Genomic DNA, 15,860 nt, shown 5'->3' with positions numbered 1-15,860 from the left:
TGCGGATCATCGCGTCATCAGCATCACACAACACACATACACACASAGAAACGCACAGATAGGCCTAACGTTTTAGCGACTGAAAACGCAGGACCAGGCACGGTTTCGTGARTTACCGAGTTTTTATTTYAGCATATCAAGGGAACTCATACTTTAGTCAGATTGTCGAATTAAAAGCAAAATATGTTTTGGCAGTAAACTGTAGAAAATGTCCCTTCTAGCTGCATCCCACTGTCCCTCCATAGCCGCAAGAAGTAGGGGTGCTGAAGGTGCTCTCCACTTATTTATAGCCTATAGCTTATATTTTGTGGTTAAACAAAAATGGTCGCTAAGCCTACTGCATGATCAGTCCCAACCATAAAGGCCTATTGCTTTTTTATTTGCTAAAAGCACAGTTTCAAATTAAAGTCAGCTGTCAGATTTAGGTACCGTTAGTAAAGGCTTTCAGGTGCCAGCTAAAGAAGTGGATGCTTAAACCACAGCCCATTCAACTGTGTTACCTGATTCTCCTGCGGCGCCAACTGCTTGGGTAGAGTCCAGTCAACCACAGCCATACACAAAGTTCAGTAAACTAAAATGTAGATCCTAGGATGCCATCTTGGCATAAAAATGTCTAAKAATCACATTCTGAGTGGACATTGGCATGAGGTGTGTGGTGTTTGCAGCACCCCAGGACCAGGTCACCAGGACTGGAACTAAAGCTTTGAACTCATTTTATTTCTGTATCCTTGCTTCCCTAACTTTCTGCCTCTCTCACCATCCCCCGCTTAGGCGGCCACCAGTCTGTGAGCCCAACATCTACCTGGCCCAAGATCCAGCCACCAGTCTGTGAGCCCAACATCTACCTGGCCCAAGATCCAGCCACCAGTCTGTGAGCCCAACATCTACCTGGCCCAAGATCCAGCCACCAGTCTGTGAGCCCAACATCTACCTGGCCCAAGATCCAGCCACCAGTCTGTGAGCCCAACATCTACCTGGCCCAAGATCCAGCCACCAGTCTGTGAGCCCAACATCTACCTGGCCCAAGATCCAGCCACCAGTCTGTGAGCCTAAGCGGGGGATGGTGAGAGAGGCAGAAAGTTAGAGAAGCAAGGATACAGACATAAAATGTAATAACCCAGGATCCAACCACCAGTCCACACACTGACCCGCCCACCAGACCACTCCGATCCATCCACTCCAATGTCCTAACCTGCGATCACTCCACCATTTCTCATGGTTGTCACTCCTGCCCTACTGAACTCCCTAATGTTTTACTGCTGTCCTAACCCCATGTATTTCCCTGTAGCCCACTCTGTCTTGCCCCTTCATGTTGTGTCAATGTATACTCTGTAGGTCTGCAGTTTCTGTTTCTGATTTCTTTGCTATTTGTTTTATTTTATAATTGGATTGTAAAGTGTATCAAGACATGTTTAAATGCACTTTAAATAAATACTGATTTGATCTGTATCTCTCCAGGACCAGGGCTGGAACTAAAGCCTGTACTGCCTGTAAAGTGTTTGTCTCCCTCTGTCAGTGAGTTAGAGTACTGCAAGGCCTACACACCACAGTCCCCCAGGGAAACTCAAGACCACACACACGTATGCGTGGACAGCAAAGGCAGTCTCCAGAGTAAAGGAACAGCTGGGGAGAAAAGCCTCAGGGAGGAAGGGAAAGAGACAGGACAAGTTAGACATGCAATGCTCTGCCATCACCCCCAGTCTGGCCTCTATGGTTCCCACATTACTACACAAAACACAGAGAGAAAACACCACACAGTCCCTGTGGCAGTGTGTATGTGTGGCCGTTATCAGTCTCTGTCAGTTTAGTCAGACATTACACTTCCAGCATGGACACAAGAGCCATCCCATTCAGACTCCTCCGAGCGTGAACGTTCACCAAAACACATCCCKGATGATTTCACTTCCTGTATACCATTAAATGTACTGTGCACAGGTCAACTCAACATCTTAGTGCAGGGCTATTCCACTCCAGCCTTGATATATGCAGTACTGCTGGTTTTCCTTTCTCCGTGGTAGTTACATTGATAACATAGGGTGTATGCCATAAAGTAGGATCAATGTGTTAGCCATCTTTCCTAAATAGTCTGAAATAAATTCATATTTCAGAATTCCTAAAGAACTGAGAAAGGCATGGTGTAACGGACTCCAGTTGTGGAAAAGCGTGAACGGAGTACAGACGCCACATTACTCAAGTTCCAGTTAGATTTATTAAAGATGAGAATAGAGACCGTACTAAACAAACACTTTCCAGTTCAGTTTACATACATATTCATTTTGTTCAGGCAAGGTGATGGAGTAAACATCTTTGGCACAGATCTGCAGACATTGTGGAGACATGCTACAGTATGCACTAATTACAAGGGACTGAAATAACATGGCTACTTTGTAGGAAATGACCTGGCTCAGAACAGCTCCATCCAAACATACCCCTAGCATCTACTCCCTAGACACTTCCATTAGCCCCTACCCCCTGGTACCATGTTTCCCCAAAACATTCATATAGGGACATTTTTGTTCTAGCCCAGCACTAAGCTACCATCTGATTTATTGAATCTGGTGTGTTAGTGCTGGTGTAGGTCAAAGGGGAATAAACTAAGGGTGGATTTGTGAAGTCAACTTTGCTCCGTAGAGAGCGTCCTCTGATTCACAGACGTCTACACACATGGATAACCTGGCAGTAGGCTACAGATTACATTAAGACATTCACATTGTTTAGAGGTCAGCTGGATTGTGTGGTGGCTACCCTAAGCTTCTGGTTGCATTCCAACTGGTCTTTAAAAACAGTCATGCTGCGCAGATTATCAGATGCTACAATGCCTGGATTATCGGAATCTCATCATAAGATTGATACATGCGACTGTTAAAAAAGACAGACTAGGAAGCAGAAAATGCCTTCGAGTGAAAAAAATAAACAAGTCCCTTTTCTGTTTGCTGCAGGGTGGTCACCGGCAACTGATCACGTGACAGGATCCATTACATTCCTTCATCATGGGACATTACACATGTGGTTCTGTGTGTTTATTGGAGTCGAGGTGTCTGAGGCTTGTGGTCATACATCGTCACTGGTTCTTGTCATTCTTGAGGGCCTGGTTGACAGCTGGAGAGAAAAACATGAGTTATTAGTTTGACTGACAGATCTGGTGACCATGTGTGTACAGCTAGATTTACATTGCGGAGATGCGGGATAACTAAGTATCGTACTTTACATGTGAATTAGAGTTCCGAGCAGTCCGACTGCTTCAGATGCCTGTTCTGAAGCAGTCAGATTCTCCCGGATAATTTTTTAGCCCGACATGCGAYCACTTTACATTTGAACGCGCCATGGGTGACCATTACTCTAACAGTATTAATTTGCCTCGGCTGTGTTGGGGGGGGGGGAAACTGAGGTGTCGGGGAGCTGGGAATGTTATTTCCGCATCTCCACAATAGAAATCTAACTTGTGTGTCTGTGTCTCACCTTCTTTAGTGACAGTATCAGCCATGTTCTTGGCCTTATCACTCAGGTTGTTGACGACACTGTCCAGGGTGGCCTGGTGTCTGAGGAACRCGGGACGGACTACACGGGAGTAGAGAATAGCAGAACCGTTCCACGTCACCGGAGCCATACACCACACCAGGAACAAACACTGTGGGAGAGGGGGATTGAGAGAGGGAGATTCATGATGTTTTGGCCTCCTGTTTATTGAATGTTACACACAAGTACCTTGCCAGCATAGTAGAAGGGGAACCAGGAGAGGAAGATGTCCGAGAAAGCCTCAGCGATACTGAAGAATCCGTAGACCACCCAGTAGGTCAACCACTGAGTGTCATCCTCTTTCTTCTTACTCTCTATGGCCTTGATTCTGATTGGACAACAGGACAAGTGACGAATGGAAATAAAGAATGAAAATAAAGAATGTTTAACCCTTCACCTGGAGCATTTGATGTGAGCATGACAACACCACTTTTCAGATATGTTTTGAGGTGCTACTTACGAGAGGTACGCTGGGTAGACAAAGCCAATCAGGTTACAGAGGAGAGAGGCTCCRTAGCCAAACAACAGATACAGACTGATCAGAGAGACCACACCTAGAGACAGAGAGAGATTCTTACCAGATATCTGTCAACCTGGAAACATTTCAAAGCATCTTCATATAATGATACATCCCTCTGTGTGAGTGTGTGTGTGTGTTAGAGTAGGATGTTGGATGAATAAACAGATGTGAAACTCAACTAAAACGCTGACATTGACAAATTCAACGTTGATGTACATAAGACATCTAGTGTAACCATGTGGAATATGAACCATGGAACAGGAGTGAGATTCCACATAGATACTGGTCCGCTCTAACCTAACCCAACAAACTAGCAACTACATTAACCTACAGCCGTAAACGTCACGGTCTGTCAAATTAACCCTTCAAACATTTCAGTCAACGTACGTACAAAGGAATCCCATGTAAAAAAAAAACTAGGCTCAATCTGTGAGTTTTAGAGCTGGACAGAGATAAGGAGAGAAGCAGCTGCTGCCTGCTATTGTAACCCTAGCTAGCAGGTAAACGGCTCCTGTTTGCATAGGGAAATCATTTAGACCTATGGCACCAGGCTTTTCCACTGCAGGTTGTCTCATCATCAGTTATAGTCCAATACACCAATCAATCTAACCAAAAATGAATACACCTCATGATCTTTAAGACTGACGACCAGTGTCAGTTATGGCAGAAGGCTATATATGGTCACAAAACTATGATTTGGAAAAGCAGCACTGGTCCTTCATTGCCATGCTGCTTGAAGTAGCCAAGTCGCAGAGTAAAGCCAAGTCGCAGAGTAAAGCCAAGTCAGCCAAGTCGCAGAGTAAAGCCAAGTCGCAGAGTAAAGCCAAGTCGCAGAGTAAAGCCAAGTCAGCCAAGTCGCAGAGTAAAGCCAAGTCGCAGAGTAAAGCCAAGTCAGCCAGAGTAAAGCCAAGTCAGCCAAGTCGCAGAGTAAAAGCCAAGTCGCAGAGTAAAGCCAGTCAGACAAGTACGCAGGTAAAGCCCAAGTCGCAGAGTAAAGCCAAGTGGCAGAGTAAAGCCAAGTCGCAGAGTAAAGCACAAGTCCAGAGTAAAGCCAAGTCAGCCCAAAAAGTCACAGACTAAAGCCAAGTCAGCCAAGTCGCAGAGTAAAGCCAAGTCACAGAGTAAAGCCAAGTCGCAGAGTAAAGCCAAGTCAACAGAGTAAGCCAAGTCCAAGCCAAGTCGCAGAGTAACAGCAGTCAGAGTAAGCAAGCCAGAGTAAAGCCAAGTCAGAGTAAAGCCAAGTCAGAGTAAAGCCAAGTCAGAGTAAAGCCAAGTCAGCCAAGTCCAAGTAAAGCCAAGTCAGCCAAGTCGCAGAGTAAAGCCAGTCACAGAGGTAAAGCAAGTCAGCCAAGTCGCAGAGTAAAGCCAAGTCCAGCAGTAGTAAAGCCAAGTCAGCCAAGTCGCAGAGTAAAGCAAGTCGCAGAGTAAACGCAAGTCCAGCCAAGTCGCAGAGTAAAGCCAAGTCGCAGAGTAAAGCCAAAGTCGCAGAGTTAAAGCCAAAGTCGCAGAGTAAAGCCAAGTCACAGAGTAAAGCCAATCAGCCAAGTCACAAGACTAAAGCCAAGTCAGCCAAGTCGCAGAGTAAAGCCAAGTCACAGAGTAAAGCCAAGTCGCAGAGTAAAGCCAAGTCGCAGAGTAAAGCCAAGTCACAGAGAAAGCCAAGTCAAGCCAAGTCCGCAGAGTAAGCCAAAGTCGCAGAGTAAAGCCAAGTCGCAGAGTAAAGCCAAGTCGAGAGTAAAGCCAAGTCAGAGTAAAGCCAAGTCAAGCCAAGTCGCAGAGTAAAGCCAAGTCAGCCAGGTCGCAGAGTAAAGCCAAGTCGCAGAGTAAACAAGTCGCAGAGTAAAAGCCAAGTCAGAGTAAAGCCAAGTCAGAGTAAAGCCAAGTCAGAGTAAAGACCAAGTCAGAGTAAAGCCAAGTCGCAGAGTAAAGCCAAGTCAGCAAGTCGCAGAGTAAAGCCAAGTCGCAGAGTAAAGCCAAGTCGCAGAGTAAAGCAAGTCAGAGTAAAGCCAAGTCGCGAGAGTAAAGCCAAGTCACAGAGTAAAGCCAAGTCACAGAGTAAAGCCAAGTCACAGGAGTAAAGCCAAGTCAGAGAGTAAAGCCAAGTCAGCAAGTCACAGAGTCAGCAATCCCAGAGTAAAGCCAAGTCAGCCAAGTCGCAGAGTAAAGCAAAGTCGCAGAGTAAAGCCAAAGTCAGCAAGTCGCAGAGTAAAGCCAAGTCGCAGAGTAAAGCCAAGTCAGAGTAAACAGCCAAGTCAGCAAGCAGAGAAAAGCCAAGTCGCAGAGTAAAGCCAAGTCGCAGGAGTAAGCCAAGTCGCAGAGTAAAGCCAAAAGTGCAGAGTAAAAGCCCAAGTCGCAGAGTAAACCAAGTCGCAGAGTAAAGCCAAGTCGCCAGAGTAAAGCCAAGCCGCAGAGTAAAGCCAAGTCGCAGAGTAAAGCCAAGTCACAGAGTAAAGCCAAGTCACAGAGTAAAGCCAAGTAGCCAAGTCGAGAAGTAAAGCAAAGTCAGCCAAGTCGCAGAGTAAAGCCAAGTCACAGAGTAAAGCCAAGTCCAAGAGTAAAGCCAAGTCACAGAGTAAAGCCAAGTCACAGAGTAAAGCCAAGTCACAGAGTAAAGCCAAGTCACAGAGTAAGCCAAGTCACAGAGTAAAGCCAAGTCAGCCAAGTCGCAGAGTAAAGCCAAGTAGCCAAGTCGCAGAGTAAAGCCAAGTCGCAGAGTAAAGCCAAGTCGCAGAGTAAAGCCAAGTCCGCAGAGTAAAGCCAGTCGCACAGAGTAAAGCCACAGTCGCAGAGTAAAGCCAAGTCGCAGAGTAAAGCCAAGTCGCAGAGTAAAGCCAAGTCGCAGAGTAAAAGCCAAGTCGCAGAGTAAAGAGGGTTACATAGGCAGACCTGTCAACCTTGGGAATTTCCATGAGCCCTAGTCTGGACATGATAATAGTCCTAGGCAGCATTAATATAGTGACTAACCAGTGCCTTCCCCTACCTCCACCCAACAGCTTACATTGCCCAGTGGACAACATCAATGTTTGGTGTTGTGATCAGAGTCCATCCACAGACAGCAGTAGTGCAGACAGAGTCCCTCTCTGACTCAGATGGAAGACTAATGGACTGGGGTTCCTTCTCCAGAAGAGCTTAACTACACAGTATAGCCTACCAGAAACTTCTCCTCTAAGCTCCCGATACTGAACACACATTGGCCATAGAGAATTTCACACCAGACATCAAAGTATTTCACTTCATACCTGACCAGACCAAGACACACACACACCTCTAAGGTATATTGATATATATATATATATTTCTATTTTTTGCATATTAGGTCCAGTTAGTTCAGTAGTAAACAGAAAGTCCATCTCAGCCCAATGTAAAATTATGTTGTTGCTATCAGGACATTCCCATTAACATCAGTACTGGCAGACCTTGTGTCAATAACACCTCAAAAAGGACAACATAACAGAACTAGCCTAGTCTCAGATCTGTTCGTGCTCTTGTCAATGTCAACAATGAGTGAATGAGCAGGCATTATGGCACAAACAGACAGGCACAACAGCAGAACCTCTGAAGGAGCACAACTCAACTGAAGACAGCAGGTCACCCTAGAATCTGCCATCTCAACATAGCAGTTGGTATTTCTGTAGGAGGTATAAATACACCCCTTGGCTAGGGGCCAGCAGCTAGCTAGACATTGGAAGCAGCTAAATCGACCACTAACAGTGGATTAACTGCAGTCTAGGCCTCTCCGACCTTTGCTATTTCAAATGAGTGTCGTAAAATCATTTTGTTGGCAGCCTAGGCATATATGGTCATCAACAGTCACGTTTAAACAATATTTGGTCTGGTGACACCGTTTGTTTTCTGTGGTTTGTTTGTGTTAGGCCTAATTGGGCTAGTTTGCGTTACCGTTCATCAACTGTTGCTGGTTGGTTAGTTACTTAGTTGTTTTGCTGACATGTCACATTAACTGTCATATGTGCTGACCTTGCCAAACCAGCCAACGTTGCAAACCGAGAAAGTGTCCACTAGTGGCTAGACTAGCGGGTGAAGTTACATTGTTTCAACATTGACAGAGAAACATTATAACCAAGCAACTGGCAATGTCCTACATTGCAAGTGGACTTAATATTAACTATTACCTGAAGCGATATATTTTTTCTGTATCCCAGTTTTCTCCTCCACCGTAGCTAGGAGATCTGTCACAAAGTTATTTTCATTCAACAAAGCCTCATAGCGGTTATGAAGTTGGGCAAACATTGTTGTAGTGGCGCCGTGTTGAACTTGTTGTTTTTTGGATGCGTAGCCTACACAAACACAAATCCAACCAAAATGTCACGGTCAATTAACAAGCGAAAAACGTTAAAACTTTAAACATATGAAATAATTTACACACCGAATTATCCATGCGCGCCTACAAGCTGTTGGGAATATGATTCCAGGCGAAGCAAACGAGCGAGAGGGAGGAGTTTAATTAAGGTACAACCAATCAGAAAACGACTTGGTTGCCACCTAGTTGAAGCAACAGGTGAAGAAATTCAATTTTTATTGCCGGCAGTAAAGTTCAGTTAACCATTATGCTCCTATTATCTGGTGAGTGGTGACTTTTATACTTTTCTGTTATTGCTAGGGCCATGTATTTTGGACTACCATGTCATGTAACCTAGATTTTAAGCTTTTTCCATAAATGAGAATTAGACCAAAAATGAAATAAATTGTTTGAGGATGGTGCTGGACCATCTGGCATAAAAAGAAAAGGGGACRGTTTGATGAAAAAGCTTTAAACAAAGGTTAAAATCCAGGTCAAGTGACATGATTGTCCAAAACACAGGGCCCTAGTCATTGCACATCTATCTAGTTATTTATGTAAAAAAAAGCAATAAAAGAGCAAGTGGACTTGCAGTCTGGATTCTACAAACAGCTGACGCTGAGCCTGCCACTGTTTGACAAATTAACTTTATTCAATTCAATTCAATTCAATTCAAGGGGCTTTATTGGCATGGGAAACATGTGTTAACATTGCCAAAGCAATATTCTCTGTCTGAACTGAACTTCAGCATGACGCCATTTTAGCACAAGAGGGCGCCATCAACCTGCAAATATGAGAGTCATCACTTTACAGTAGTTAGTAAGGCTCCAGTTAGGCTCGGCATCACCTGTAGGCCTACTCATTTGTGCAGTCTTTTGGATCCTGGCTATTAACATTTTGAGGAACGGTATGCCAGCGGGAGATTCATCCTGAAATCAAATATAATTTGGGCTCAGCTTGACAAAACACTTTGGATGTAATATAATGTCTGACATCTTTTATTTGGTGGTGAACCTACCCTTTAATACATGATTTAGTTATCCTCCTATAATTGACCCCTAGAATGGAATGACTCACATCTAACAGCAAAATAACAGATATAAAAGTTAACTCTCTGTCACCTGTCTCTCTGTCTCCTCTCTCTTTCACACCCAGCAGGTGTGTTTGCCCATAGAGTGGTGTATTGCATAGCTGTGGAGCCTCACTGCTCCTGACACTAAGACTGCAGTGTTATCATCGTTGTGTCCAGACAGTCTTCTTYGAGCCACAGATGATGAAGATGCTGATCAAGCTGGGGTTCCTCCTGACTCAGGGTGAGAAACTCTCAGCATCTCATTGTGGTCTACTGGTTTTAATGGGCTTCTATATGTTTGCACATGGAACATGATTCCAATGCCTTTATTTGGATTATTGTGACTACTCAAAGCTAATTACCCACTGTTTAAATTTCAGAGTCATCTGCACAATGTGTCCTGAATCAAGATGATGAACTGAAGTCTGTTCGTCTGGGAGAGAGTGCTGTTGCAAGTTCAACCGGTATTGATGATGACATGAGCTGGTACCTGCTGAAACCTGGACAGGCTCCTAAACTCCTCATCTATAMAGTAAAAACCCTTCAGTCTGGAACACCATCTAGATTCAGTGGCAGTAGATCAGGTACTGAGTACACTCTTAMAATCACTGRTKTCCTAGCTGAAGATGCAGGAGATTACTATGGAATGGGTGTATATGGCGCCCCAGAGCGTTTCACACAGTGATTTAGAGTCGTACAAAAACCTCCCTCAGTCAGACTGCACAGAGACTGTACTGCTGCAGCTGGGAACTACTGCAGGTGTTGAGGAACAACAGACTATGATATGAAACACTGGTTCACTGAACACAGAACCAAGTGTCTTGTTATGCGACATGACCAAGCATAAATAACCACTACTTTACCACCATACAGAACATCTGGATACAACTCACAAATKAATCTCAAATACACCAAATAGTTTAGTCATGACCAAAACTAACAACTATATTCCATAATCCCCTCCCATGTCTATAATGGTCAGATGATGTGGTTCAGCTCCTGTCCCCAGATATTCACTGTCCCAAGGGGGTCTACCCACTACCCACCCTCCCTCACCCCCTATCAACTTTCTAATTAAGCAATAAGGCACGAGGAGGTGTGGTATATTGCCAATACACCACGGCTAGGGGATGTTCTTATGCATGAYGCAACGCGGAGTGCCTGGACACAGCCCTTAGCCRTGGTATATTGGCCATATACCACAAACCCCTGAGGTGCCTTATTGCTATTATAAACTGGCTACTRACGTAATTAGGCCASTAAAAATGAATGATTTGTCATACTTGTGGTGTACGGTYTGGTATACCACGGTTGTCAGCCAATCAGCATTCARGGCTCAAACCCCACATTTTRTAATGTTMATTTTATTACAGAACAGTTTAGTCTTTGTTTTAACAACCACAAATGCACAGATATTCAGTTCTATTTCTTTTCATAATAAAAATCAGGGTCACCTTGTTAGACACTAATACAAAGTATTTTATTTTGTTAACATTTCCAACCTAAATCAATAAAACACAGGTACAGATTTAAAGATGCAGAATCCTAGATTGATGACCAGAGCTGAAGCTCTAGATAGATATTTAGAATGACAGAATGACAGATAGGTAGGTGTTCTCTGTGTACAGGGTGTCTACTGGGAGCAGTGGTGTGGCTCCAGTGTGTGAGTGACGGGGGTCTGGTCCTTTAGGGTGGCCTCACAGGTGACTGAGCCAGCCTTCCTCCACTGGTCAGTGGGGAGGGTGAGGCTGCTGCTCCAGCTGTAGTGACCGTCCTTCTCCAGGACCTCCAGGTCAACAACTTTAATATGAAGAAAAAAAATATATATTCATTTAGTATTTTTTTATTTAACTAGGCAAGTCAGTTAAGAACACATTCTTATTTACAATGACGGCCTAGGAACAATGGGTTTACTGCCTTGTTCAGGGGCAGAACGACAGATTTTTACCTTGTCAGCTCGGGGGTTCGATCTAGAAACCTTTCGGTTACAGGTCCAATGCTCTCACCACCTGCCGCCACAAAAATAGTCAGTAAAAAGACAGGTTATCTATTAATATTTTAATATATATTMTACACTCTTTCACTTCAATAACATTTATGAAGCATGACCACCCACTACAGTCAGTGATGCGTTTAAGTAGAAGAAGAATGAAAACACTTACATGTAACTCAAAACTATGGTAAATTCCAGGCCTTCCACAGATTTAGGTAAACKAATTTCTTCCATGTTTAAGATTATTGTTTTATATAGTTGCATTAACAGTTTCGTCATCTGTCCTGAGGTAGGCTATTTCCATAGAGAAGGTGATTTGCATTGGCAGCTCAGGATTCAGTGCTCTGGGAGTGTTTATAGCCCTGTGAGTTTCAGACTGCAGGACTGAGAGCTGTCCTTCAACACAACAGAAACCATGACAACCATGACTCTGATCACCATCTTCATCTGGACACTKGTCTGCTGCTGCCTCAAAGGTCTGTTGTTTTCTAACTCTTACAATGGAAAAATACATATTGTTGAGTGCCTTGTATAATCATTGAAATGGCTCTCAATTAATAAATGTCCCTGTATAAAATATTCTGAAATATAAATGATCTGTTATTTATACTCGTTGATCAATTTATATTTTTCCTCTTCAGGATCCAGAGGTCAGGTGACTGTGACTCAGCCTCCTGTTGTGACATTTTCTCCAGGAGACCCCGTCACTCTGACCTGTACAACCAGCCCTGAAGTGTACACAGACAGTGATGGAGATGAATTTATTGTTCTGATATCAACAGAGACCTGGGGAAGCTCCCAAACTCCTGATAAGATATGTAAAGAAACGGTTAGATGGGATTCCTGCTAGATTCAGTGGCAGTAGGTCTGAGAAGGACTTCACTCTGACCATCAGTGGAGTCCAGGCTGAAGATGCAGCAGTTTACTACTGTAAGAGTTACCACAGTGGTAATGTGTTCACACAGTGATTTTGAGACGTACAAAAACCTGTACAAAATGACACACATCACTGGTCCACTGAACACAGAACTAMGGGTCTTGTTATATGACATCACCAAATATAACCACTTTACTAACTCACAGAAATAATGGTTACAAACTAGTTTCATAACCCTCCCAACCTCCCATGTCTACAAATGTTCCTTCTTATCAGGAAGATGCAGGTGAAATAGTCCCATTGAGGATGAATAATCCATATCATGTCAACATATAATCATGTGTGAAGCAAAAAGGTTGGTGTGCCTCAATGCTTGGTTGATCAACCAGACACACACAGCTGGCCAACCCTTCCGTGGAGCAGTATTGAGTGTGTGTGTAAGTGCATGCGTGTGTTTGACTGAGATAGAGCCCTGTGAAACAGAAACATAGATTTGCATGGCCCCTCTATCCAGAATAGAGCAGTACACTCCCCAGATGTTCCCCCATCCTTAACATCCTTAACACCACACCAGAGCTAGACCAGAGGAGGTCAAAGATCAAAGTCAGAGGTTAGATGTCAGTCACAGGTCATTTTATAGGTCACTGCAATAATCTTGTGTGTTGTGCACAGGAAGAGGTTGGACACAGGACGTCAGCCAGACTGGTAGAGGTCAAAGATTAAAAAGTCAGAAGTCAGTTCCCCAGGGAAGACAGTCAGTCCAACCCCAACTTGCCACCAGACTGCCTGTCACTTTATTGTAGCCAGCTTTTAGTTATCTTGCCAAAGAGACTAGTTGACAAGAGCACCATTTTCTAAGGTCAAATTGTACACCCTTAGTACCCACTAGAATGACATGAGGAAGTATTAGATAACTAGTGATGTACATCTGAAGATTCATCATGAATTCMTCAGGAATCAGCACTGAGACAGATTCATCATGAATTCATCAGGAATCAGCACTGAGCCAGATGGAAGTCCTTCATCCGAGTCTAGAATACCTCCAGGGTCACTGACAGGTCAGACAGTGGCAGAGGTCAACAGTTCCAAAGTCACATGCTCAGACAGACACACAACCTCCTAATGCCTCCACCAGTACCTGTCCTGTACCACACTGGGGAATCTCCCAGACCTAATCCTGAGTAAACTAGACTGGACATCAGTCAGAGGATAATATTCACCTCCAGGTGATATGTCTGACCTAGCAAGGTCAGAGGTCAGATATGAAAGGTTACACCTTGCCTCTATGCCAGAAAGTTTAAGGCATTACAGCACATTACCATTCCATAAACCAATGAAGTCTGAAGCAATGTATTTTCTCTGTATCCCGTAACTAGGAGATGTGTCACATCGTTATTGACATTCAGAACAGCCTCATAGTGGTTATGAAGATGGGCAAACATTGTTGTGGTGGCGCCATGTTGAAATTGTTGATTTTCGGCTGTGAAGCCTACACAAACACAAATCAAACCAAAATGTTATTGTCAAGTAAACAAGCGTGRAACAAGCGTCACTACAGACCCAGGTTCGATCCCAGGCTTTGTCACAACCGACCGGGAGTGCCATAKGGCGGCGCACAATTGGCCCAGCGTCGTCTGGGTGAGGTGAGGGTTTGGCCGGGGGGCTTTACTTGGCTCCTCGAGCTCTAGCGACTCCTTGTGGTGGGCCGGGCGCCTGCAGGCTTACGCCGGTCGTCAGTTGAACGGCGTTTCCTCCAACACATTGGTTAAGCTTGAGGGTGTTAAGGAGTGTGGTAAATGGATTAGAAAGGGTAGTGTCAGTAGAGATACATCCTGGTTGTATGGTAAATGGATTAGAACGGGTAGTGTCAGTAGAGATACATCGTGGTTGTATGGTAAATGGATTAGAATGGGTAGTGCAAGTAGATATATATCCTGGTTGTATGGTAAATGGATTAGAACAGGTAGTGCCTGTAGATATACATCCTGGTTGTATGGTAAATGGATTTGAATGGGTAGTGTCTGTATATATATATCCTGGTTGTATGGTAAATGGATTAGAANATATATATCCTGGTTGTATGGTAAATGGATTAGAACGGGTAGTGTCTGTAGATATAAGGGTCTTGTAATATGACACCACCAAGTATAACCACTTTACTAACTCACAGAAATAATGGTTACAAACTAGTTTCATAACCCTCCCAACCTTCCATGTCTACAAATGTTCCTTCAGAAACATCTTTCCTATCAGAAAGATGCAGGTAAAATAGTCCTATTGAGGATGAATAATCCTTATCATGTCCACATATAATCATGTGTGCAGCTAAATGTTCCTAAGTGTTGGTGTGCCTCAGTGCTTGGTTGACCAACCAGACACACACAGCTGGCCAAGACTTCTGTGCAGCAGTATAGTGTGTTTGTGTAAGTGCATGCGTCTGTGTGACAGAGATAGAGCCTTGTGAAACAGAAACTTAGATTTGCATGGCTCCTCTCCCGGAATAGAGCAGTACACTCCCCAGATGTTCCCCCATCCTTAACATCCTTAACATGACACCAGAGCTAGACCAGGAGGTTGGACAGTGGACATCAGACAGACTGACAGAGGTCAAAGATCAAAAGTTRATATGACAGTCTCAGGTCATTTCATAAGTCAGTTCACTAGTCTTGTGGTGTTGTGTGGTGTGGAAACGGTTGTGCACCGGCAGTCAGCCAGACTGGTTGAGTTCAAAGGTCAAATGGAGAGAGACAGTGACATACTGCAGTTTGGCGGGCCGCGGCAAGGAGAGGTGGAGCTAACTTCCTACAATTCTACACATTTTGCCATGAGGATGAGAGAATATGATGCTGTATAAAGCTAATTTCCTGCAATTCCACACACACACTGCCACACAAAGATATTCAGACCCCATGGATTGCTTCACTTTCATTTTGTTTATTTTTTATATTCCAAAACATGCATCTTGTACACTGTAAAGGAATACACTTTTTTGCCTAAATTCAAAGCCTTGTTCAGGGCAAATCCGACACAAATCACCACATTTTCAAGCATAGTGGTGGCTGCATCATGGTATGGGTATGCTTAACCCCGGCAAATACTGAGGAATTTTTCAGGATAAAAAGAAACGGAAGGGAGCTAAGCACAGGTAAAATCCTTGAGGAAAACTTGCTTCAGTCTTCTTTCCACCAGAGACTGGGAGAGGAATTATCCTTTCAGCAGGACAATAACCTACAACAAAAGGCCAAATCCTGAATAGCCAAGTTAGTTTTGACTTAAATCTGTATGAAAACTTATGGCTGTAACGGTACTCGTCCTCGTCTGATGACGAGCATGAAAGATCGAACCAATGTGCAGCGTGGTAAGTGTCMATTTTAATGAAATCCAACTGAACATGAACACTGAATGACAAAACAACAAAAGAGAATGAATGAGACTGTATCAGCTGCCTCTGATTGAGAACCATACTAGGCCAAACACAGAAATACAAAACCTAGACTATAAAACATAGAATGCCCACCCCAACTCACGCCCTGACCAAACTAAAATAAAGACATAAAAAAGGAACTAAGGTCAGAACGTGACAGT

The 15,860-nt window shown here is 43.9% G+C and overlaps 1 protein-coding gene and 1 long non-coding RNA gene across 4 annotated transcripts; both read right to left on the bottom strand.

Annotated features, from left to right (window-relative positions):
* Window positions 1-2,190: 2,190 nt before the first annotated feature.
* LOC112067740 (receptor expression-enhancing protein 5) lies at window positions 2,191-8,527 on the bottom strand. Of its 3 annotated transcripts, XM_024139464.2 has the most exons (6): window positions 8,421-8,527; window positions 8,167-8,331; window positions 3,977-4,070; window positions 3,706-3,844; window positions 3,460-3,628; window positions 2,191-3,099 (listed from the first exon to the last, which is right to left on the bottom strand). In XM_024139464.2, the coding sequence occupies exons 2-6, from the start codon at window positions 8,282-8,284 to the stop codon at window positions 3,062-3,064; spliced, it is 558 nt and encodes a 185-aa protein (XP_023995232.1). In that variant the 5' UTR covers window positions 8,285-8,331; window positions 8,421-8,527; the 3' UTR covers window positions 2,191-3,061. The 3 variants fall into 3 exon arrangements, with proteins under 3 accessions (XP_023995232.1, XP_023995234.1, XP_023995233.1); XM_024139466.2 differs by lacking the exons at window positions 8,167-8,331; window positions 8,421-8,527 and adding an exon at window positions 7,035-7,119; XM_024139465.2 differs by lacking the exons at window positions 8,167-8,331; window positions 8,421-8,527 and adding an exon at window positions 7,017-7,081.
* A 2,615-nt stretch (window positions 8,528-11,142) lies between these two features.
* LOC139024714 (uncharacterized) lies at window positions 11,143-11,649 on the bottom strand. The gene is made up of 3 exons (XR_011476040.1): window positions 11,568-11,649; window positions 11,354-11,414; window positions 11,143-11,205 (listed from the first exon to the last, which is right to left on the bottom strand). It is a non-coding gene; the product is annotated as an uncharacterized lncRNA (long non-coding RNA).
* Between the last annotated feature and the right edge of the window lie 4,211 nt (window positions 11,650-15,860).

The sequence above is a fragment of the Salvelinus sp. IW2-2015 genome, unplaced genomic scaffold (genome assembly GCF_002910315.2).
Source record: "Salvelinus sp. IW2-2015 unplaced genomic scaffold, ASM291031v2 Un_scaffold1809, whole genome shotgun sequence".
NCBI lineage: Eukaryota > Metazoa > Chordata > Actinopteri > Salmoniformes > Salmonidae > Salvelinus > Salvelinus sp. IW2-2015.
This window is presented reverse-complemented; position numbering and strand designations above follow the sequence as displayed.